General features: G+C 42.1%; 1 protein-coding gene across 1 annotated transcript in view; it reads right to left on the reverse strand.

Moving 5' to 3' along the window:
• The window catches only part of ECEL1 (endothelin converting enzyme like 1), a 130,608-nt gene that overhangs the window by 77,466 nt on the left and 26,880 nt on the right, over positions 1-26,262 (reverse strand). Inside the window, exons 3-6 of the mRNA XM_073589334.1 lie at positions 7,423-7,491; positions 6,707-6,817; positions 6,429-6,521; positions 2,094-2,218 (exon numbers count right to left, since the gene is read on the reverse strand). Coding sequence (XP_073445435.1) covers positions 2,094-2,218; positions 6,429-6,521; positions 6,707-6,817; positions 7,423-7,491 — 398 coding nt within the window. The remainder of the gene's footprint in view (positions 1-2,093; positions 2,219-6,428; positions 6,522-6,706; positions 6,818-7,422; positions 7,492-26,262) is intronic.

Genomic DNA, 26,262 nt, shown 5'->3' on the forward strand with positions numbered 1-26,262 from the left:
TCCTGTCCTGACGATGTGTGAAAGCGAGGCGACAGGGGCCTGATATATGGAGGAAGGAGCAGGGTGACAGCAGCACAGAGTATTTCAGGAGAGCAGTGTGCTGGTCTGTGGGGGGCACCCTGTTCGGTACCATGGATTGCACATAGAGCGCTGTGTCAGGGGACGAAGGAGTTCTTCCGAAACGCGCGTCGGGGCGCGTTCACTGTGGCAATCCGCCTCCACCACTGCTCTTCACCCACTGGGTAATATATTATGCTTTACCTAGCTTTATGCCCTTTTCACCATTGAGCGCTGGACATTTTGCTTAGTCCACCATACCATAGATCCAGTCTGGTGCTGGCTTAGACTTAGTCTTGCACTGGCCCATGTTTACTACATAGTGCTACATGATAATTTAATCTACCCCATGGGTTACCATATTAGGTTATGTATTCCATTACTAAGCGCTTTATTCATTGCATGGTTTAACATAGCATCTTTTTTGTGCTGGTTTATGTTTTATATTTAGCGCTATATGTGGTTTATTATATCATATTGGGTTTATTGTTTTTTGTGTCATAGAAGCGCCAGATTATTCACTTATTGCGTACACAGTGCGCTAGAGACATATATATCATTTTTTTCACACAATCGCTTATCAGATTGTAGATTGTACTTTTCTGTCTCTGTGCTGGCCCATGTTTACTACATAGCGCTACATGGCAGTTTAATCCACCACATGGGTTTTGTGTTAACATTTGAGGATTTGATACTCAGCCTTTTGTATATATGTTATGGATGGTATTTTTGTGCTGGTTCATGTCCATCCCTATAGCACCTTGTGGTAATTCAATCTATTAAGCTGTATACCTTGTGATTGATTCCAACATTTAGCGCTATATGTCCATTCATTCTAGGCTTCATGTCTTGCTATTAAGCGCTACATAGTTTACATACTGGTATTGCACATTGGCGAACAAATTTTGTTTACCCAACTATTTCAGCAGTTTATACTATATATTTTTCACAATTTTTATTATATCATTGACACATATTAATAGCATATATATTATCACAATTGTCATACAGTGTTTTACATTTGACATTTTTTCATTGTGTACCTTTTCACATTTAATATTTTTTCTTGTTTTTTCACCTTATTTATTTTTATACACGTATACTGATATATATATATATGTATTTTTTCTGCTGTTCTATTGGGGACTACTACATAATTTTGTTCCTTACCATACGATAAATTTTCCTATGCAGTGGTAAAAATATCAAAGCATGTAATTACTAATATATTGAGGTGTTCTTTGTGCCACATTTTATAATTATTTTATTTGTCTTTTATATTGTTGTTGTATATTGTGCTAGAACTTATAATAATAAACATTATCTTCTTTATATATTCCTTGGATTTTCTTCATTCATATTTACACAATTATTAACCTGTGGTTCGTGTACATCACATGGTAGTTTCTTTTTTTTTGATTGATGACCTGTTCTGATCCAGACTTTACATGAAAAGACAGTCAGTAACTTTGCAGGCCCCATCAAAATGGCAGCTCACTGTGTTCCTAGATGTCATCCTCTCTTTTCCCTTAGCAAACACCCAGAAGGGGAGGAGAGGAGTGACACCACACCCATGTCAGCAGATTCCGCCCATACAGTGTCCATTTTAGGGCATGATCATATATCAAAATCAAACAACATGGACACTGTATGCCCATAATTACTGCAGGACAGTAATGTGAGCTAGTTGTACACTAGGTTTTTGTGCCAAATTTCAGTAGCTGCTCCCCCTAGTGTTAACAAGTGGAAATGCCAAACTTTTTAAAATTATTTTTCATATTTTACAAAATTAAAAACAAATGATAATATTTTTTTAAGAAAATGTAAACATTAATTCTTTACATTTTTTCAATTGCTGAAAATTTTTTTTGGGGATGGCACCTTCCCTTTAAGCAAATACTGACACAGATGTTACACCCCTTTGTATTGGGCATCAGTCATCATCCTGCCTATCATAGATTTTATTTTCTATATCCCTAGGTTCCTGAGTAAAAAATTAAAACAGACAAAGTACAGTTAACAGCATTGATGCTTACCTCGTTGGTGTAGTGTGTATCATATCAGATACCTTCTGCATGTAATCTGTGGCCAGCACAACAACTTCTTCATCTTCAGAAAAGTTTTCATGAAATATTCTGTCCAGGAGGCGTTTCCATTTAATCTAAAATGAGCAATAACATAGGACATGGTAGAAGAAAATATGTTATTATTTTTGCCTGCAAATTTTGCACCCACATATTTGTTTGTAAACCTCATAAAACATATTCTGAAAATCATTAAAAAAATTAAGAATAGTAATAATAAGTACCAGAGATTTTAATTACATTAACCAAGAATTTAACCTGATTTTAATTGCCTCTTGCTAATTACAACAGTTTTAGAATCCTATTCAACCAATCAGTATGTATCCTGACAGGCTTTGTTTCTGGCTCCACATTATTTATTATACTTTGCTTATATATCACCATCATATTCCACAGCACTTTACATACAGTATATCATCATCACTAAATTCCCAATCATTATGGCTTTTGAAGTGTGGGAGGAAACTAGAGAAATTAGAGAAAACCCACACAGACATGGAGAGAAAATACAATAGCAGTTGGTGCGACGCTTTGGCTGAAGTGGGGATGTGATGCAGCGGCATCCTGACAGTTGCAGTGGCTGTAAGAAATATTATAGGTAAATGAGTATAAATAATTTCCCTTTGAACCTTTTCACAGCGGCTGTGACTGTCAGGATGCAACGGCGTGTGGGAACCTCTACCCCAAAGGAAAGTCCACGTTTTTACAGTACTTTAAAAGGCATTGTCTTGCTTCGAAAAAAACCATTATTAAATGTCCTACAAGGGTATTGTGTACTAGTAGAGGGGGTCCATCAATTGTAATGTCCCTCAATTACCAGAAGTGAAAGCAATTATACAGAGCATTTCTCTCTGGAGAAAATTACATTTGATTGCTCGGCTCCCCCGTAGCTTCTCGGCTGGCTGGTCACTTACAGGACTGTTTTTAATGCCAATACGTATCTTGGTCACTTACAGAAATTGTTATGTATGTCAGTTCCTGAAATATTCTTATCTGTAGCTCTGAAAGATCTTCCATACTAATTCTTTCAAATAGATTTTCTTTAGACTTTAGCAGATTCCATGACACTGAAGGGTGATTGTGAATCATTTTCCTGCTAAACTAGTGAACTCTTAGTATTTTGAAATATCTTTTTTTTTACAATGTTTTGTTAACTGTAGACTGAGAAAAGTGGAGGAAGAGCCAAGTTATTTGTATGTAATGGAGCAGAACAAATCTTAGCTGCAGATCTTACCAGGCAGTTCTCATATGTTGCTTTAAGAACAGTCAGGACTATATATTACTTTTGAAGGCCTTAGTCTTCAGCATTTCACTATTGTAGGGGTAATATAGGGGTATATCTGCAGGTTAGCAATGTTATGAAGGTGCACAGTTACTGTACTGAAAGTGCGGCACTCAGGAGAAAAATTAACTTTATTCTTCCCTGGAGCTGCCAGCTTTCAGTTATACAGGTGTGCCACTGCGGCAACAGTCATCTCTCATAGCACTGTAAACATGCCATGACAACTCGCTTTACACAGATGCACTGCAGAGACGGCAGTCAGCCAAAGTGCCGAGGCATGTTTACCGTACTGTGGGCGATGGCTGTAGCTGCGTTGACACACCCGTATAACTGAAAGCTGGCAGCTCCCAAAATAAATTATTTTCATTTTCACCTGGCCAGGCACCTTCCCAATGATATTAATCTGCAGATTAACCCTTTATCTCAGGTTAATAGCATTATCAGATGTGACAGGTTCCCTTTAAATTACATTAATATCTTAGTTTGATATACAGCGGGTGAAATAAGTATTGAATACTTCACCAATTTCCTTAATCAATAATTTTCTAAAGGTGCTCTTGACATAAAATCCTTTTCAGATGTCAGAAAAAAACATCCAATTCACACAGGTAAAGAAATCAAACCACAGATGTTCATAAATTAAGTCATGTTTAATAATGAGAAATGAAACAAGGAAAGCATATTGAACACATGAAGAAAGAGAGGTGCAAAAAGCCATGTAAAATCATGACACCAGCTACAATCTATAATATAAATATAATCTGATCTAATTTGTAAATAAAAAGAAATCCTGCCACAGTGAAAATAAATTCAGCTCATTCAACTGATGGCCTATGGAAAGGTGTCTCAATATCAAGGTGCCACACAAGAAACATCTCATGATGGGGAAAACCAATAAGCTGTCTTATAACCTTTGCAACCCTATTGTTGTAAAACATACTAATGGCATTGGTTAAAGAGAAATGTTTAAACTACTCAAAGTTCCAGTGATCACTTTTGGGGCCATAGCCTGAAGAGGAAAGAACATCATTTTACCATAAACCTGCCACAAGTGCTCCCCGCAAGATTTCAGATGGAGAAGTGAAAAGAAATATCTGTTGTCCATGAGCCAAGGACTACTTGTGGAGAGCTATAGAATGACCTGGAATCAGGAGATATAATTGTTTAAAAGAAAACAAGAAGTAATGCTGTCGCCCTCCATGATCTCTGCACACTCACTAAAAGAAAACAAGAAGTAATGCTGTCGCCCTCCATGATCTCTGCACACTCACCACGGAAGAATCCATTGCTGAACAAAAGACAGTGGCTGACACTGGGATCTGCATTGGTGGCAGCTGTCAGTCAAGGCCGAGGGTGCAGTTACAGCCGACACTCTCTACACACAGAGCGGTGACTGAACAAGCGGCAGCGCCACCCCAGTGACTGAAACTGGAACACTGCCAAAGAGAATAAAGTTCATTTTCTCCCTGCAGCGTTCGGCGTCGGGCAGGTTAATAACGCTATTAACCTGCAAATTAACCCAATATCTGCAGCTACGCATTTTGAACACTACATGTGTTCTTTGTCAGAGCTGCACATTGACATTTAGAAAAACAATTTATACATACTCAGTAAAAAAAACACTCCCCCTCATGAATCACACGATTGGAATAACAATTGTAGTGCACCTGAACAATCAATTAAAAACATATGTGATGCAAGAAAACACACATATGTGATGCAAGAAAACACAGGTTGACAGCCTGTGTTTTCTTGCATCACATATGTTTTTAATTGATTGTTCAGGTGCACTACAATTGTTATTCCAATCGTGTGATTCATGAGGGGGAGTGTTTTTTTTACTGAGTATGTATAAATTGTTTTTCTAAATGTCAATGTGCAGCTCTGACAAAGAACACATGTAGTGTTCGAAACGCGTAGCTGCATTGCCGCTAATTGTCTGCGGGATGCTGCTCTTAACTTGAATTTTTTCAATAAATAGCCTTTTTTTTATCAGCTGGACTTTTCTTTTTTTACATTGCTTCCAAGCGGTCTCCTTGCAGTCCGTGCTGACAACATGCCACAACAGGTGAGCTGGCTTTACTCTATTTCTTTATAATGGGCTAACACCTCCCCTATACACAATTTAATGCTCCCACAGCTGCCCTATACACAGTATAATGGGCAAATACACTGTACACTGCACACTGTTAGGATTCGGAAAATGTAATCATTTTGAATAAATCTTTTAAAGGGTTACCCCCCAAATTCATACATTGGGCAGATATAGTTGCGTGCTTTAGGGAGTATTCCTTTAAATGTACTATATTTGCTTAAGTCCTAAGCAGGCCATAGACATAAGATAATGGTCAGCCACTTTTTCCTCTTTCGCTGTGGCAATACACAGAGATGCTTGCTAAATCAGATTACGTATGTTTGCCTAGGATCACACAAACATTTTAAAAATCAGTAATTTTCATCCAGAAAAGTGTCAATTTTTTTCTCGCTTGTCGCCCGTGCGCAGTCCGTATCAGATCTGTTTTTTACAGCAGCAGCTATTAATCATTTACAGGACCTTGTTACAGAACTGTAATGTATCCGTAAAAACTGGATGCTACACTGTGCCTCTGTACAGCATCTGATTTTTTTTCTCGCACCCATCTTATTTCGGACTGAAATCACAGAATGCTGCAATTTTTTTTAGAGACAGATTTTGTCAGTGAAAAAAATCGGTCGTCAGCACTGCTCCATTGAATAGCACTGGTCCATGTGCTATTCGATAAGAAATTGGATAGCACTTGTCCGATTTATACGATGATGTGAGCGAGCACTTTATATGGGTGTCATGACATAAGATAATCCCAAAAGGTATTACTGTAGATGTGTGACCAGCTTGTCCTTGAAAATCATTTTCATATGCCAAATAAAAGCCTTTGAAATATTGGAAATCCTTACAACATCATGCATTTAACGAGTCTTAAAATTTAAAACTCACTGCAAAATCTGTTTAAAGAAGACATACTCACATATGGGGCAATGTGCTGCAGTTGGGATATGGTGACTTTATTGTACATAGTGCTAATGTCACGTCGGATGTCATCAAATTCCGAGATTGTGATCTTAAGGGATGAAAAACAGTAAATATTAGCGGAACAGACCATATCGTCCAATGGTTGGTAAGACAAGCTGTTAGAATGAACCTTTTTATGGCATAATTAGTCACCAAAAACAGTGAGCTACGACCTAAGCAGAAAACAATTTTGGGACAGCGGCAACTTCAAGTCATGATGTCGTGGACTCTTACATTGGCAAGATCCTGTTCTAGTAGTAGTATTTCCTGTGCCTTTTTCTGCACGTTCTCGACTCCCAGAAGGCTTAGGATCTTCTGCATGAACTCTTTGTAAGCTACCAAAATCTGTGGACAGTAAATGTTTTTTAGACTCAAGCTTACTTTTCAAACCTCCATTATTAACAATGATAATAATCAGACCAAAATGCTTATTAAAGGGAATCTGTCACCACCAGGTTTCAGCCACCTAATTTGAAAGTAGCATAATATAGAGACAGAGACCCTGATACCAGGAATATGTCACTTACTGGGCTGCTTGCTGTAGTTTTTTTATAAAATTACTGTTTTATCAGCAGGAGATTATCACTAGAGGTCTTGTAACTCTGCTATCATGTAGCCCTCTATATTCATGAGCTCTGTGTAATCCCACACACACTACTGATTGGCAGATTTCTGCCTATGCACAGTGTACACAGACACTTGTCAAGCAGAGGTGTGTGTGGAGTTTTACAGAGCTCAGCAGTTGCCCAGACAGTGATACATAGCTGGAATCAGGGTTTCTGCCCATACATCATGCTACCCAGGGGTACTAAAACCTGGTGACAAATTTCCTTTATGCAGATTTGTTGCTGATATGATATTAACATATTTCATAGTACAAACAGAAATGTATGTCCCTGTTCATTTTGAATTCAAAGTGACAAACACAATGGTGGTAATGTGTGCTATACCTTTTCACTGTCTTCATCCTGACCCAAGTAAAGTGTGCGCTCTGGCAGAGTCAAGCCATCTTGATCAATCTGTAAATTTAGGACAAAACAATTAGAAATTATTTTTAGAAGCTTTAATGGCCAAAAACTTAAAATATTTTACTCAGTGCTCCAAATATACATAACTGAGTTCATCCAGCTAGCGACTGATACATGGTGGCCATGGATCGGTCATCATGTATCAGATGCTAGGTACCTTTTACAGTGACAACCAATATGGCTGCTGTTCTTGTTCTTGTTGTTGTTGATTTTGTTGCAAATTTCACAAATAAGCAAAAAATGCTAATACATTTCAGTGAATAAAACAAACAAATTAATCAGAAAACATATCTAAGTGGTAAACTTTAAGTTTTCATACAGATGTACATTATGAATTTAATGAGAATTTGCATGAGCAACTTGTAGAAATGGAAGTGCTTGCAACCAAAATTTTCTACGCATCTATTCACCCTGATATTGGATACAAGAATACTATCAGGTATCAAAGTTTTTTCCCCCCAAGATTAGACTGGTCTAGCATTAGGATAGGCTGTTAATATGAGATTGTGGGTGTCCAACCTTCAGGACCACCACCAATAAACTGTTCGAAGGGGACATATTGATTATGTGAGTGCTGCATCTCTTTCTATGCTTGCATTCCTCCATCTGCCTGCACTGCTTCTACATAGGAGGAGGCTATTGTTCAGTGATGTCCCGCTCATTTCAATGGGACAATGTTGTAAATGGCGCAAGCCCCTTTAAACAGCCCGGGTGGAACGCTTCCAATCTTATATTGCTGCGCTCAGTGTTGGACTGGGCAGCCAAGGGCCCACCAGTAACCAACTCCAGTCCCCCCACTTTTCAGCTACTTACATATGTAATATCCTCAATCACAAATGCATGTAACAATGTAGATTGTTAAATGAATAAGATTCTGCCTTTGTATGTACATAGTGATTCAAGTATATTGTGCCAAGTACTATTCATATAAGAGGATGGTGGCCCACTGGAGGATTCTACTGTTCTCCTGTGGGCCAGTCCAAGCCTGGCTGGGCTATCCTAAATACAGGCTATCAATAGTCTGATCCTAGAAACCCCTTCAGCAAAGTGAAGAACAATGAATATCCTACATCTGGTCAAAGAGGTGGATTTTATTGGCTAAAATGTTTTATATATTTTAGGTAATGGATTGGAGAGATGTCCCTTTTAGCAGTAGAAGAGGTTACCTATAGTTAATATACTTAGAGGACACATGCTCACATTTGCATATGCAGCACATATTGAAGTAGCACATTGTTATGAAAGGAAATGTTCAGGTTTTTTTTTACCCCAGCAGCTTCTATTACCAATGGGTTCATCCATCTAAAGACGTATCATTAGCATCTCCCCTGTGCACAGTCCTTGGTTGCAGCTATCATCTGATGTTCATGTGAGCTCACTGCTGCATTCATACTAAGAAATAACAGAGGCTGCAGCACAGCCCAGAACTGTCTTCATTATCCTTCCTCCAATCAAAGTTTTCATCCTCTTAATTTATTACAGTTATCCTATTATATAGCACTGCGTACTTACAATTGCTCATTTTCCCTTTCTACCCAGCTATTCTTCTAATTTCTCTGCTCTATGTAGAAACAGGAAGTCTCTTGTCCTGCAAAAATCATTCCTGTCTTTAACTCCTGACCCAGCTGCTCCGCTCCTCTCCTCTGCCAGGGACTTCTGCAGTGACTCATGACTCATACAGGAAAAATTGACCTCCTGTATCTACACAGAGCTTAGAAATATTCAGCTCGTCAATTATTAATCACGTGATGTCATGGAGCTAACTGAAATGAGAAGAATTATCTGGGTAGAAAGGCAAAATGAGCAATTGCAAGTACACAGTGCTGTATAATATGATGATTCCAGTGTATTAAGAGGATACAAACTTTGATGGGAGGAGTGCTTCTTTAAGTACAGGAAGCCAGAGGAGTAAAAAATAATTAAGCACAACAACCCCTTTAAACACTTACTGTACAGTCATGGCCAAAAGTTTTGAGAATGACACAAATATTAATTTTTACAAAGTCTACTGCTTCATTTTTTCTAATGGCAATTTGCATATACTCCAGAATGTTATAAAGAGTGATCAGCTTAACAGCAATTACTTGCAAAGTCAATATTTGTCTAGAAAATGAACTTTATCCCCCAAAACACTTTTCAACATCATTGCAGCCCTGCCTTAAAAGGACCAGCTAACATCGTTTCAGTGATTGCTCCATTAACACAGGTGTGGGTGTTGATGAGGACAGGCCTGGAGATCAATCTGTCATGATTAAGTAAGAATGACACCACTGGACACTTTAAAAGGAGGCTGGTGCTTGGCATCATTGTTTCTTTTCTGTTAACCATGGATATCTCTAAAGAATCATGTGCAGTCATCATTGCACTGCCCAAAAATGGCCTAACAGGGAAGAGTATCGCAGCAAGAAAGATTGCACCTCAGTCAACAATCTATCGCATCATCAAGAACTTCAAGGAGAAAGGTTCCCTTGTTGCCAAAAAGGCTCCAGGGCGCCCAAGAAAGACCAGCAAGCGCCAGGACCGTCTCTTAAAAGTGTTTCAGCTGCGGGATCGGGCTACCAGCAGTGCAGAGCTTGCTCAGGAATGGCAGCAGGCAGGTGTGAGTGCATCTGCACGCACTGTGAGGCAGAGACTCTTGGAGCAAGGCCTGGTCTCAAGGAGGGCAGCAAAGAAGCCACTTCTCTCCAGGAAAAACATCATGGACAGACTGATATTCTGCAAGAAGTACAGGGAGTGGACTGCTGAGGACTGGGGTAAAGTCATTTTCTCTGATGAATCCCCTTTTCAATTGTTTGGGACATCTGGAAAATGGCTTATTCGGAGAAGACCAGGTGAGCGCTACCACCAGTCTTGTCTCATGCCAACTGTCAAGCATCCTGAAACCATTCATGTGTGGGGTTGCTTCTCAGCCAAGGGAATGGGCTCTCTCTCAGTCTTGCCTAAAAACACAGCCATGAATAAAGAATGGTAACAGAATGTCCTCCAAGAGCAACTTCTCCCAACCGTCCAAGAGCAGTTTGGTGATCAACAATGCCTTTTTCAACATGATGGAGCACCTTGCCATAAAGCAAAGGTGATAACTAAATGGCTCAGGGAACAAAACATAGAGATTTTGGGACCATGGCCTGGAAACTCCTCAGATCTTAATCCCATTGAGAACTTGTGGTCAATCATCAAGAGACGGGTGGACAAACAAAAACCTTCAAATTCAGACAAAATAAAAGCATTGATTTTGCAAGAATGGACTGCTATCAGTCAGGATTTGATCCAGAAGTTGATTGAGAGCATGCCAGGGAGAATTGCTGAGGTCCTGAAGAAGAAGGGTCAACACTGCAAATATTGACTTGCTGCATTAACTCATTCTAACTGTCAATATAACCTTTTGCTACTCATAATATGATTGCAATTATATTTCTGTATCTGATAAAAACATCTGACAAACACACATAAAAACCAGAGGCCAGCAGATCATGTGAAAATATAATATTTGTGTCATTCTCAAAACTTTTGGCCATGACTGTATGTCTGAAACTTTTTCCAATACAATGAGGGCCCATACACATGCCCATGATATGAATTAGTGTTGCACAAAGCCCTTGGGTCCATAGTGTATGGGAATGGATCGATACTGCACCGTTGCATATGTATGAGTTAATATACAGGCAGCTTGTATTTTTTCCAGATTTATACATCATCTTTCAAAAATCCTGACATACTCCATCATATCATGTAATGGAGAACAGGGTATGTCATGAAACCCCATGAAGTTTCTGTGGCTGGACCTATGGGCCTTCATATATCACAATGCACATGATCTTTGCAAATGAGTCCTTAACAAAGTAATTTTTTGCTACATTTTTTAAAATAATTTTTATACGAATATGATTTAAAAAAGTACCGTAAATTAATTAACGTGCTTTGGTGAAGCAATGTGTCGCAGATTTAAAGATCTAGAAGCCAGTGAATAGAGATGCATTGCTTGGTTCAATATATCTGACCGTTTTTACTCCCTGAAATTTGCCTGGCAGAATTGATTGAGACGATTCCATATTTTTACCGCTCCTGGACTTTATTTAGTATATCAAAGTATTTCTGGATAAAATGTGCAAACTAACGAAGCCATGAAATATTCCTTTCTATAATTCAGTCTTAGAAATAGATGAATAAATTGTAAATAGGTTGAATCGCCGCGGATTCTCTCATAAACTCCTCCTGAACAAATACTTTGTGGTTGAGTTTTGGGCTGTTCTTTTCCTTTTCCTGCTGCTACTTCTCATATTTCCCTGCTGGTGCCTAATTGACCCAGAATGCTTTGCAAACAGCGGGGAGCCGGGAACAGCAGCGGTTGGTGAAAGAAATTACCGGCAGCAATAAAAAAAATTCTTAAAGAGAAGCTAAGATATTAAAGTTAGTGTCCAGACAGAAAAGGCTTATAGGAAAACCACAGGAAGGAGAAGTTGGTATGCGGAATATTTTGTGAGCTCTATCTGAATTCTGTACAGGTACATTCATAGAACTTATTGTGAGATTTATTTTACTGGGACACAGTGCACACTATTACATCCTTCTCATTTATGCCTTCATTTTACCACAAATGTGTGTGCTGTATCATTTCAAAAAGCATTTTGGAAAGCTCAATGATCCTGTCATTTCCAATGTTGGAAGACATGTTTGGACTGTGAAAAAACAACTAAATGATCTTCTATGTACCAGACTATATGAGAAAATGTGATCTTGTATGGTCAATACAGGATTATAGGCAAACTTCATGTCACATGTACCTGGGTATTTGACCATTTTGGGATTACGGATGCTACCAACATTAGAGCTAATTGAATTGATTTCATGGTGGCTCAGTGGTTAGCACTGTTCCTTTACAGTACTGGGGTCCTGGGTTCAGACCAGGCTCCATTTGATTATGCACCTGTGTCTGGGCCGGTTTCACACTTCATCTATGGTTGCTAGTTTGGCAGTGTGGAGGTCAGATGTGAAATGTCCAAGTCCAGACCTGGTCAGCCTTTATCTGCGCTTGCCCTTCTGGTGCCACAGGAGTGATTCATAAATGCTTTGGGTACGTTTGCATTTTGTACAGTCTTGCTTTTAATACATTTAGGAGGCTGTAATGGCACAGCGAATATAAAAAAACATAGAGTAGGACTGCCCCATATGAGAATGCCTTGGCATGGCGGGGTGGCTCAAAGAATTGATCAATTGTTTGCTAAATGTCTCATTTTAAAGTACAGTTACAAACCAATATGTGCATGTGCATTTTATGTATTGCGTGCTGACCATAGGCAGCACTGGCTTCTTGGCTTTTTTGTTTGTTACTGGTTTGTGGCTGACCCCCACTTTTTGCCGTGCACCCTTGGTTATGCACGCCATTCTATCTGTCTTTATTGTGATTGATCTAGGCTGCTGTACACACATACAGCAGCCCTGCCTTCCCCAGCCTCCATTTGATTATGCACCTGTGTCTGGGCCTGTTTCAACCTTCATCTATGGTTGCTAGTTTGGCAGTGTGGAGGTCAGATCTGAAATGTCCATATCCGGACCAGGTCGGCCTTTATTTGAGCTTGCCCTTCTGGCAACACAGGAGTGATTCAAAAATGCTTTGGGTACATTTGCATTTTGTACAGTCTTGCTTTTAATACATTTAGGATGCCGTAATGGCACAGCAAATATAAAAAATGTAGAGTAGGACTGCCCCATATGAGAATGCCTTAGCGTTGGCAGGGTGGCTCAAAGAATTGATCAATTGTTGCTAAATGTCTCATTTTAAAGTACAGTTAGAAACCAATATGTGCATGTGCACTTTATGTATGGCGTGCTGACCATAGGCAGCACTGGCTTCTTGGCTTTTTTGTTTGTTACTGGTTTGTGGCTGACCCCCACTGTTTGCCGTGCACCCTTGGTTATGCACGCCATTCTATCTGTCTTTATTGTGATTGATCTAGGCTGCTGTACACACATACAGCAGCCCTGCCTTCCCCAGCCTCCATTTGATTATGCACCTGTGTCTGGGCCTGTTTCAACCTTCATCTATGGTTGCTAGTTTGGCAGTGTGGAGGTCAGATCTGAAATGTCCATATCCGGACCAGGTCGGCCTTTATTTGAGCTTGCCCTTCTGGCAACACAGGAGTGATTCAAAAATGCTTTGGGTACATTTGCATTTTGTACAGTCTTGCTTTTAATACATTTAGGAGGCCGTAATGGCACAGCAAATATAAAAAATGTAGAGTAGGACTGCCCCATATGAGAATGCCTTAGCGTTGGCAGGGTGGCTCAAAGAATTGATCAATTGTTTGCTAAATGTCTCATTTTAAAGTACAGTTAGAAACCAATATGTGCATGTGCACTTTATGTATGGCGTGCTGACCATAGGCAGTGCTGGCTTCTTGGCTTTTTTGTTTACCCTGGTACATGGTCTACTAGAGGATGTCACAGATCACAGCTTAGCCACAGATATAGGGAGAGAAAGCTATAAAACACTAGGGTATGTTTCCATGGTCAGGAAATGCTGCGTGTTTGATGCTGCATACAGCCGCAGAATCAAACACACAGCGTCCAGATGTTACAGCATAGTGGAGGGGATTTCATGAAATCCCGTCTCCACTATGTGTTAAAAGACGCAGGTGGCAAACCCGTGTAAACGGACATGCGACACAGCATGTCTGTTTACAATGCAGCGACGCTCCGTCGCCGCACTGTAAATTTACCATAGACTATCATTAGATGTGGAAAATCTGCATCTAAGGATTAGTCACATGTGTAATAACTGCTGTGGTGCTGTGACCGCTGTGACAGCTAGGGGGCGCTGTATGGGTCATGCACACAGGCATATCCATTGTGGTAATGGAGGTAGGATGAGCGCCAGGATGGTAAATGACCGTTATGTATCCCAGGGTGGGTGGCCCTGGGATGGAAGCTTGAATGTGTGTTAATAAGCAGTGGTACTGCTGAGGTTTTTGTTACAGTTTATCAGGGAAAGCTTCCAGGTGGTTGGTGAGACGGGTGGGACAAGTCACCTACAAACCCACCTATGGGTGTGTGTCTAAACGCCCATAGTAAGCCTGTATATGTGTGTTTATGACTGGGTGTCTGAAATAGAACCTGCGATGAGGTCATAGCCATGTGATCCGGTGGGCATGGCTACGGACCATATAAGGTGACCAGGGTAGGTCACAAGAGAGACTGCCTGGATCTGATTGGTCCATGTGGAAAGTCCTGGAAGGCTGACGTGCTGGAAGAGGTGCTGCCTTCCTGAAGAGCACATGCAAAGGCCGCTGACCCGGGGAGGCTTCTGGATATTGGCCTGTGGGTGTGGGACAGTCCCCAGGAGGGAACGGATGTCCTGAATGAGAAGCAGCTAAGAGGTAAACCTGGAAAGGGGGAAATAACTGTGAGGCTATAGAGCCTGATTGCTGGACATTGCACAACCTGTGTGACCACAGGTGTGAGAGAGCGGAGCTCTATCATGAACTTTCTGTTGCTGGATATAAGCCTGTTGCAGCTTATGGTTTATGCTGATTAATAAACCGCATGGACTGTTTATATTGAAAAACCCGTGCCGGACCTGGTTAATCAGCTGCCAAGTGAGTGTCCCCAACATGAATAACAAGCGCTACCTTACACTGCGTAAATGCAGCTTACTACGCATGTCTACTAATTTAAGTAAAGTTCTTACCTGTCCCGCCACAGGAAGTCCGCGTCCGCTGCAGTTCTCGCAATAACTTAGCTTATTGCGAGAATTGCCGTGTTTTCGCGAGAACTGCCGTGTACATGACCGGGGGTTATCTCCGGTCACTAGGCTAGTTCTCATGGTCAGCTGACCATGAGAACTACAGTGTAGATGATCGCCGGAGATCTCCGATGGTCATCTACAAGCTCTGCTATATCCGGATGTCATGCATCCAGATGTAGCAGAGCTGGACTCGTTGTGGGACACTCGTTATTAAGGACTACGTCGGAACAGGAAATATTTTTGTTGATTTGTTATTTTCTTTTTTTTCAGGAGATCGAGGGCTTTGCTTGGATTTGGGCATGCAATAAAATATGGAAAACTGTGTAGTGTATTACAGTATTATCCTGTTGATGCTGTTATTATTTTGGCATTTATCTGTCATGGCCTCGGGTCCTCACCTGTCTGTTTCCCCCCCAGCGCGTCCCCGACTTAGTTCCCCTTAGCTCCCCGCCTGCATGCTCGGGGTCGCAGCATGTCAGCAGCTTGCGTTAGCGCGATCGCACTTCACTCGCCGATGAGCTTCCTGGGAGGTTGCGACCCGGTGGACCCGCCCCATCATGGCGGCGCCCACCGGGTATTTCGGCTCTGCATTGGCACTGGTAAGATGCCTGTTTATCTAATGCGGTGGCGCTAGCATCTCCTGCTTGGCGTCTCCTTCATTCTCAGGCCCCGTGTCTCTGCCTCACCTGTCTGCCATGTCTCTGCTTTGCCTGCCAGCCCCATGTTTCTGCCTTACCTGCCAGCCCTGTCTCTGCCGCACCAGCTCGCCCTGTGTCTCTGCTGTACCTGCCAGCCCTGTGTCTCTGCTGTACCTGCCAGCCCAAGGTCTTTGCTTCTATTGCGGGAGTGCCTCCCATCTGCTCCAAGCCTGTCTGGAACGTCCGGAAAACACCTCCGCCAAGGTCAGGTAAGAGAGGCCTCCCTAGGTGTATGTGATACCTCTCTACCCCTCACTCTGTCTGTCTTGCTGCATGTCGGTGATAAACGTTTTTCTGTTGCAGCCTATGTAGATTCGGGCGCAGCGGGGAACTTTATTGTCTTTTGGTATATATCACTATTTTGTGTCCACATTTGCCAGTAATAGATATGGCTCCTTCTCGCACTGAGTGTGGTGCGCATGCGCTCTGGCGTCGCTGTGTTGGCTGTTCTGTGTCTCAGCGGTGCGCCAACTTCAGGGTCACGTGGAGCCCCACGACCTTCCAGTTTTCGGCTGCCTGCTGGTGCGCGGTCCGGCGGATGTGACGGCTGACGGGGCGATATGGCGCCACACTGATCTCCCGGGTTGAGGGTATATAAACCATGCACCCTATTCCTGCCGTATGCCCCTTGAGAAAGGCACCGCCGAAATGCGCGTCGGGGCGGCTGGATCTTTCCTGCAAGGTGTTCCACTCTGTACAAGGTATTTACCTACATTATAATGTGATTATTGTGCTATGTTCAAAGAATAATCGTTCACCCTGCTGTGGTACTTGTATAGCATTGTGGCTTTAACATGCCAAATAATGTATGACCCTACGATGGATATTGTCTGCTAGCATGGGTGATACTTTATGCAGCTTTTTATAGATATTCTATCTGTATCACATACTATTTTGCATATACACCTTTGTGGATACTCCTGTATATGGGCATACCCACCCTGGGCAAGTTTTCTATGTTGTTGGGATCCATCAGGTTCCATCTTTTTAGCCCCATTTTTGCAGTCTGACTGTAAATATTTACTATATGTTTAATAATGTTGTCAGTACCTTTTTGGACCTTATGACTGCCTTTTTTCTGTTGTTTTTGCTCTTCTTCGTAAAGAAGAAGGATGGCTCCCTTCATCCATGTATCGACTATAAAGGCCTGAACAACATTACGGTGAAGAACAAATACCCGTTGCCACTTATCCCAGAGCTCTTTGACTGCCTGAGGGGATCACGAATATTTACCAAACTTGACCTTCGAGTAGTCTACAATCTGGTCCGATTTCACGCTGGGGAAGAGTGGAAGACCGCATTCAACACACGTGACGGTCACTATGAGTATTTAGTTATGCCGTTTGGCCTCTGCAATGCTCCTGCAGTATTCTAAGAATTCGTAAATGATATATTCTGGGATCTCCTCTACTCCAGTGTCGTGGACTACCTAGACGACATCCTTGTCTTTTCCCCGGATCTATCCGCCCACCGACGAGACGTTCGTCAGGTTTTACAACATCTAAGAGAGAATCATCTTTTCGCTAAGTTGGAGAAGTGCGTCTTCGAGCTGTCCTCTTTGCCTTTTCTTGGTTATATTGTCTCAAAGTCCGGCCTGAAGATGGATCCCGAGAAAGTATCTGCTGTCCTCAACTGGCCACGTATCCTTGGAGTAAAGGCAATCTAACGTTTTCTCGGTTTTGCCAATTATTATAGGCAATTTATCCCTCATTTCTCCTCCTTGACCAAACCTATTTCTGCCCTTATTCACAAGGGGGTCAACCCCAATCACTAGTCCTTGGAGGCTGAGAATGCCTTCCAGACTCTGAAACAAGAATTTGCTACGGCTCCTGTGCTCCACCGGATGCCAATAGGCCATTTATCCTTGAGGTCGGCGCTTCATCTGTTGGAGCAGGAGCAGTCCTCTTGCAAAAATTCACCTCTGGTCGGCTGGTCACCTGCGGATTCTTCTCTAAAGCCTTCTCCTCCCCTGAATGCAATTATTCCATTGGGGACAGAGAACTCCTGGCTATAAAACTTGCTTTAGAGGAATGGCATTCTTGAAGGAGCTGCTCATCCTTTTATCATATTTACTGACCACAAGAATTTGGCCTAAGTTCAATCAGCACAAAGATTCAACCCTTGGCAGGCCAGGTGGTCATTGTTCTTTGGACGTTTTGACTTCGAACTCCACTTCCGACCTGGTAATAAGAACATCAAAGCTGATGCCTTATCAAGGTCATTCCAGCCACTAGATGTAGAGGAGAGGCCAGCACATATCATCGACCCAGCTAGGATAGTCACTGAGGCACCTCTAAGCTTAATAACCCCACCACCTGGCAAAACCTTTGTGTTGGACTGTGACAGGGTGAGAGTCTTGCGTTGAGGACATTCCTCCAAAATTGCCGGACATGCTGGAGTCTAGAAGACTCTCTCTTATCTCCCACCATTATTGGTGGCCATCACTTCGCCAAGACGTCTTGGAATTCCTTGCCTCCTGCTCATCCTGTGCCAGAAACAAGATCCCCAGGCAGCTACCTTCTGGACTACTGCATCCGCAGCCTGTGCCTTCAGTTCCTTGGAGCAATATAACCATGGACTTCATCACTGATTTACCTCTTTCCTCAAATTGTACCGTTATCTTGGTGGTCGTGGACTGGTTTTCCAAGATGGCCCACTTCGTTCAATTGCCTGGACTGCCTTCTGCTTCCGAGCTGGTGAAGATTTTCTTGCACCATGTTTTCCGACTTCACAGCTTCCCACAGAATATCATGTCTGACCGAGGGGCCCAATTCACCTCCCATTTTTGGAGAGCCCTCTGCGGACTAATGAAGTTAACCCTAGATTTTTCCTCAGCCAATCATCCGCAGTCCAATGGTCAAGTGGAGCGAGTAAATCAAGCTCTAACATCCTACCTTCGGCACTTCTCCAATGCTCACCAAAATGATTGGGTCTCTCTTCTCCCACGGGCAGAGTTCACCTACAACAATCACCCCAGTGAATCCTCTTCCAAGTCTCCCTTTTTTGTGGTCTTTGGGCAGCATCCTGGCATCCCTCTTCCCGTTTCCCCTGCCTCGGGTGTACTGGCAGCGGACTCCCTGTCCTTGGAATTCTCTAAAATTTGGGAGGAGACTAAAGAGGCTCTTGTGAAAGCTAGTAGCAGAATCAAGAGGTACGCCGACAATCAAGAGGTACGCCGACAAGAAATGCCTGGACGCCCCTCCACATCTTCCGGGTGATAAGGTCTGGCTATCCTCACGTTATATTAGACTTAACATCCTTTCTCATAAACTAGGTCCACACTACATTGGCCCTTTAAAATTCTAAATCGCATCAATGATGTGGCCTACAAATTGAAATTGCCTACCTCGCTGAGGAACCCCAATGCTTTCCATGTGTCGCTCCTCAAACCAGTGGTGTTTAATCGCTTTCACTCGTCTCCTTCTCGCTCCCCCCAACCAAGCACTTCTGATAATATCTTTGATGTAAAAGATATTCTGGCTAGGAAAACAGTCAGGGGAAGGACCTTTTTTCTTATTGACTGGAGAGGATTCGGTCCTGAGGAGAGATCGTGGGAGCCCTGTGAGAACATCAATGCTCATCGTATCATGAGGAGGTTCCTCTCCAGCCTTAAAAAGGGGGGAGTAAGGCAGGGGGTACTGTTACGGCCTCAGGTCCTCACCCATTCGTCTCTGCCCCCCGGCGCGTCCCCAACTTGATTCCATGCCGCTCCCCTCCTGTCTGCTCGGGGTCACGGTGTGTCAGCGACTTGCGCATGCGTGGTCGCGCTTCCCTCGCCACTGAGCTTCCTGGGAGGTTGTGACCTGGTGGTCTCGCCCCATCATGGTGGAGCCCACCAGGTATTTCAGCTCGGCGCCGACACTGGTAAGATGCCTGTTTATCTTATGCGGTGGAGCTAGCATCTCCTGCTTGGTGTCTCCCTCATTCTCAGGCCCCGTGTCTCTGCCTCACCTGTCTGCCGGGTCTCTGCTTTGCCTGCCAGCCCCGTGTCTCTGCCACACCTGCTCGCCCTGTGTCTCTGCCGTACCAGCCAGCACTGTGTTAATGCCGTACCTGCTTGCACTGTACCTCTGCCTTCTCTGCCTGCCTTGTGTTTCTAGCCATACCCGTCTGCCATGTGTCTGTTTCTGTATTTCGTTTCCCACTATGTTCCCCTTTTTCAACTGCAGACTCTAATTCCCATCAATGACAGCTCTGTCTTCTCTGACCCCAAGTGAGATGACTTGCCACTAAGCCACAGAACTATGGGTAGAAATTTTTAAATCTTCCTATTGATGCATTGAATGAAAATAATCTTTTAGACTTGGATGAGACAGGTGCAGGGGAGCTGGAGGATATGACTACAATGCCTAGCTTTGTTTGTAGCACTGCCATTGTCAGCTGTGATGATAATGACACTCAGAGTCAGGGCAAATCTAGTAGTGGGAATCAGAAGGGGGTCAAGAAGCTTAGGCCAAAAAGCTTAGGCCATTTTACACACTGAGACAATTGTCAAATGAGTCAAGGATGATGATTATCATGATTATTGTATGATTAAGAGCACCTGCGAACCAAGTCAAGGTGGCAAAACATCATCATCGTAAGAAAGCAGTGTCATCGGAGATAAAGAGCGAAGCTGGTGTCCTGCTAAAAGTTATTCCAAGGATAGATCTGCTTCTTCTGCTGCTGTTATTTTGAATGTTCAAAAGACATCAAAATTGGACTATAACCATGATAAGCTGTGTTCTGTGCTTTCTATTTCTGAAAAAATCAATGACTGTTCCCTCATCTGTGCCAGCTAGTGGCAGAAGCACAAGTAGTGGTATTGTATTTATCACAGGATGGACCAGTTGTTTTATCAGTGTATTTATGACATGATGGACCAGTTGTTTTATCAGCTGCTGCACCCACCTGTAACATATCAGCAATCAGAGGTACATCACCTGAACAACCAGGTTTAATTATACCTGGACTGTGTCAATTCTCCAGTAGATATCATGAGCCCTTCTGGGGCAGAAGATTGGGTCAATGGCAAGAACTGGCCTAGTTTGCCATGGGCATAAAGTTTTGTCCAGCCTCTTGTGTACTATCAGAGCGGGTATTTAGAGCAGCAAGTGGCTCTCCATGTAGATCTGATTGTTCTGAACAGGTGTGGAAAACCTTACATTTGTGACAATTAATCTTAATCTGGCATGGATCAGTGAGGATTTTCATTCACCTATTCTTGATGCCAATTATTAAATTGGCCATAGGGTATACCTAGCTACCCAATATGTGTTATACTGTTCTATTGCTGCCAGCTCTGAATCCCCTCTTCAGCCAGGTATCTCCTGCCTGTCCATGTTCTAAACTGTGCTGTTGCTGCCAGTGCTAGTATATAAGCACATATTTTCTGCCTGTCCATTGTGATTTATACTGTACTATTGCCAGAACAGCCCCTGCCAGAAGGCAGCCAGTTAGCCACAACATCTGCTTGCACATTATGTTATACATCTAAACTGTACTGATACTGGGAAACCTAGGCATAGTTAATATAAGAAACCTAAGACTGCTCCAAAAATTGTATAATTTTTAGATGGTTTGTTTGAAAGTCATTGTTTCTTCACTTTCAAAACATGGAACTTTTTTGAACAAAATATTAAGTCATTGCTTCTTCGTGGCTCAGTGCAGTTGAGCAAAAAAGTTTCAATTTTACAATAAAAATGTTATTTCTTCCAAAAGATGTTCAATTTTTTTGTCACAGCTCAAGTAAGCCATTGATTTACCATACAATTTTCACTTACCAAAACTGAAATACAAGTTTTTACCAAAATTTCCAGTGAACTTTACTACTGCCAAAAAGGCAAGGGAAAAAATTAACAAATCATTTATTGTTGCCCAAGAATAAATAATTTCATCAAAGGGCCAAAACTAAATAGTGATAAGTTGTTGTTTTTTATGAACCTGGACTGGTGCTTTCCATTGCTTTTTCATTGGTCGCACTGTCTGGGCCCTGGGGCTGGGGCATATTCACTTCATAAACAAACACCAAACCTGTTACTATTCCATAAAAAGGTATGATAATTTTTTGCAAGCTAAATGATGCAAAGCTTCTCCCGCATACACCCCATGTGTATAAACAGTAACACAGGAGACATCTACACAAAAAAGGGAACTTTTGGAACTTTATTAAATTCAGAAAACATTAAAAGTCCGATATTGCATTGTGTTAATTAGCAGGCTGTTGTTTACCACTGGTTACTGGTGTTATTTAGTGGCCACAGGGGCAAATAACAGCTGAACGGTAGGGGAGTTCTGGGTGTTCTGATGTTGACTGCCTATCCAGTGGCTGGGTCAGCAGTATAGTGTGACTGGACAACTCCATTGTGCCCCCATACATTTATAACATCACCCCATTGTGTCTCCAATGAACCTATATATCAATGTTGTGCCCCTATGTGGTTGCCATAATGTTAATTACAGTGCCCCAATATTAATTTTTTTGACACACAAAAGTCTGAAAATAGCAACTACAATGTCAATGTGACGTGAGCAGAAGCCACAGAATCACCGGCAGGAGCAGTCCGAGACTACTCTGAGTAGGCAGTAACTACCTGCCTATTAGTTCTTAGGCCCATAGTAAAAAATAAAAAGTCCCATTTAATGCTTTTACTGAAAACAAATAATAATATAGAGTATTAGTTTGCATGTTCTCCCTGTGTTTGTGTGAGTTTCCTCCGTGTACCCAGGTTTCCTCTTATACTCTAAGGACATACTGATAGGGAATCTAGATTGTGAGCCCCATCGGCGACAGTGCCGACAAGGTCTGTAAAGCGCTGTGGAATTAATGGCACTATGTGAGTAAAATAGTTAAAAATAAATAAATACAAATAAATATGTGTAAACATCTATAGCAAACACCCAATTACTATATTTTATTGCAACAATTAGTATGACATTACAGGTCTCATTGGACAGACTGTATATTTCTAATTGTACAGATTAAAGAAAAATCTCTCTGAACAGCGGGCCGGCAAAAGGTGATTATTTGGTTTGTGCTGATTGTCATTTCAGTCAGCAGATGTGATCTCGCAATATAATGGACATCTGATAATCTGGGGTTGCTGTCGGCTAATATTGGACCACCAATAATACGATGGTCGTGTAACAGGACATGTAATAATCCCGTATGTGAGCATAGCTGTGAGTGCTTTCTTTTACGGTAAGATTACCTAAGAGTTTTTCACGTTCCTCTATGGTCATTACTCTCTCTCACCACTTCTCTCACAATCTGAAACAATCGTCCCCTTCCCTCATCTCTTCTTTGCTACTTGGCCTGCGATTATGAGGGAAGCCAGCCAAGACATTAGAACAAATTATACAGTATGAAAAAAGATAATCTATAAAGTGATTCTGAAGGTCATGATGACCTTTGGGGAGCGGCCAGAACACCCTCCTCTCAATTGGTGCTAGTTTATATTTCTCCTCCCGCCTTACTTCCTGGACCTGGCAGCGATGAGCCAGTTCTTTAATTGTGTCTTCAGTCTAATACTTTTTTCAGCTTTTACACAGCAGGTCGGTGACACGAACGTTGACACCGCGGTCACTATGCACTGTATAGGTTTAGGTTTCAGGTACAGAAGAAGACATACAATTTCTGAGAAATACATCAGGTGTGGAGCTTTCCATGTCTCAGTCACACAGAAGAATACAATTAACTGTTGTATTCTAGAATTAATTTCATGCCTAAACATCATATTGTAAGAAGCAATTATAAAGCCTATTCATGAGCGTATTTATGTAGTTAATAATTTCCCCTGGACAGGCCACCAATGGAAGAACGGCAGGACATTAATATATTACATCTTCTCACAGTCCTCTTACAAAGGACACTAATAGCCCCAGATGCATTTTCTTGTCACTGGGAAATGCAGATGCTCATGTTTTACCACTGTATCTGCATCATACAGAAAAGCTTTCAGCTGGGAAGTACGTCCTTTCTGAAATTCCAGTAAGTCCAGCATGACATTTATAGTGATGGGGAGGAACATCATGTTTAAACTAATTCTGGGGACAGAGTACCGACCTCACAAATTATATCTGCAGGAAGAATCAATACATCATTGCTGTGACTGTCATAGTTCTCCGCATTTAACCCTGTGTCTGCCAGTGGTCTGGTTATATAAATCGGTGCAGTGATTGCAGTCAAACATGGGGTCCTGGGGCTAGGATCAAATTCTGACCTATGGTGTGATGGCATTTCATCATGTTAATGTAATAACCAGGGGCATAGCTACAGTTGTAGTATTTGTTAGTGATGAGCGAACGTGCTCGGATAAGCTGTTATTTGAGCATGTTTGTGTGCTAACCGAATGTCTTCGGCGTGCATGAATAATAGGCTCGAGTCCCCGTGGCTGCATGTCTCGTGGCTGTTAGACAGCTGCAACACATGCAAGGTTTGTCTAACAAACAGGCAATCCCTGCCGCGAGACATGAAGCAGTGGGGACTCAAACATATTATTCGAGCACGTCAAAGACATTTGGTTAACACACGAGCATGCTGGGATAACACCTTATCCGAGCACGTTCGCTCATCACTAGTATTTGTACCTAGGCCGTAGAGCCTGAGCTTTGTTACTGTACAGTAGTTACTACCGTTTTGGAACATGTGGATGGATGCTACATGAAGTGATGTAGTACATACAGCTGGTTCCTGATACGATTTTGCAGCAAGGTCAAGCAACCCTTGTACTTAGTAGGTTGTTTGGTTATAGCCATGTGGAAACTAATTGCAAGCATTTTGTTAAAATTATAAAAATAAAATCAGATATTACTCATCCTTCCCTAAGTCCAGCGCTGCCAGGGTCTGTGTTTGCTAGCTGCAGTGGTGAATACAAGTGCAGGACTACAGCTCACATCACTGCTGCAGTCATTCACTAAGCTCAGCGGCTGTGCGGGTGTAAACAGCACAGGCTGCTGAGCTCAGTGATTGGTTGCAACCATGATGAACACTGTAGTCGTGATGTCACCACTACAGCCAAAAAGCAGCGGTAAGTGGTAACACTTGATCTGGGTGAGGGTAACTAACACGTGATTTTATTATTTTAACCCACACAGGCCATCATAAACAAAGAAACCCTATTTCTGCAACTCAACACTTAATAATGAATAATTAATTTCTATAGCGTATTAGTCCTATATCCTTATTCTTTATTGTCATAATGGGATTGGCACAATGTTTTCCGAATATTAAAAGGGGTTACCCAGTGAAAACAAGTTATTGTGTATTCAATTGATAGGTGATAATATATTGATTGATCTTATCCTTGACTGTTCAGATTTATTCCCATTAGAATGGAGAGGCAGAGCACATGCCTGATTGCCCCTCCATTCATTCTGCAAGGGGCTGCCGGAAAAAGCCACCAAGCCTTAGAATGGATGGAGAAGTAGACTTTTCTAATGGGAATAAAAGTGCCAAATTGGGGATTAAAATTCCCTGTTCTGCCGATGAGAGCAAGTCCCAGGGGTCAAACTCTCACCGATCAATATGTTATCACCTCACCTATCCTGACAAGTAAAGTAGCATAACATCATTGTAACACAGGATCAGACAACTATAGCATGGAAATTTTGAAGATATGCAAGAAAAATTAAATCACTATTGAGATGTGACTGCTTTACCCTGCCGCTGGCAATACACTGACAGGAGGTAATGGCTCCCACAGTGTATTACTGAGCTGCTGTGAGAGAGTTCACTTGAGTTCATCAGCTGATCAACTCCAGTGCTCTCACTTAGGGCACCACTGTGTGAGAACTTTTTCACCCCAGCTCAGTACTATACACTGCAGGAGTGATAACCTCCTGTCAGTGTGTCACTGGCTGTCTTTGAGAGTAGTCACATCAGTGACTGTCTCAAAGTCATCAGGATCTTTGTGGGACATTATGGATTATCTACTCTGCGAACAGGTGAGGAATATTGTTGTTTATTATTTTAATTTTGTTGCAAGAGACGTTAGCGTCAGGGGATTAGGTGTTTGGTGAGTATGGTTTAATTAAGATTCATTAAAGGAGTCTGTGTCATTTCAAATAAAGGACTTTATTCTGGGTGTCTGTGTTTTTATACAACATCACTATAAGGTTAGTAATGGATAGGTGTCTTATAGACGCCTTTCCATTACTAACCTGTGTGCTTGATGTCACCTGACAATACAAAAATGTCATCAACCCCACAAATATAAACCCTACTTGCCACCGCTACAGGGCAAGTGGGAAGAGCGAGGCTAAGTGCCAGATTTGGTGCATGTTATAGATGTGCCTTTTCTTGGGCGGCTGAGAGCTGATATTTTTAGTCTGGAATGGGGACAA

This window comes from Dendrobates tinctorius, unplaced genomic scaffold (genome assembly GCF_039654945.1).
Source record: "Dendrobates tinctorius isolate UK_male_01 unplaced genomic scaffold, ASM3965494v1 ptg000107l, whole genome shotgun sequence".
NCBI classification, from domain to species: Eukaryota; Metazoa; Chordata; class Amphibia; order Anura; family Dendrobatidae; genus Dendrobates; species Dendrobates tinctorius.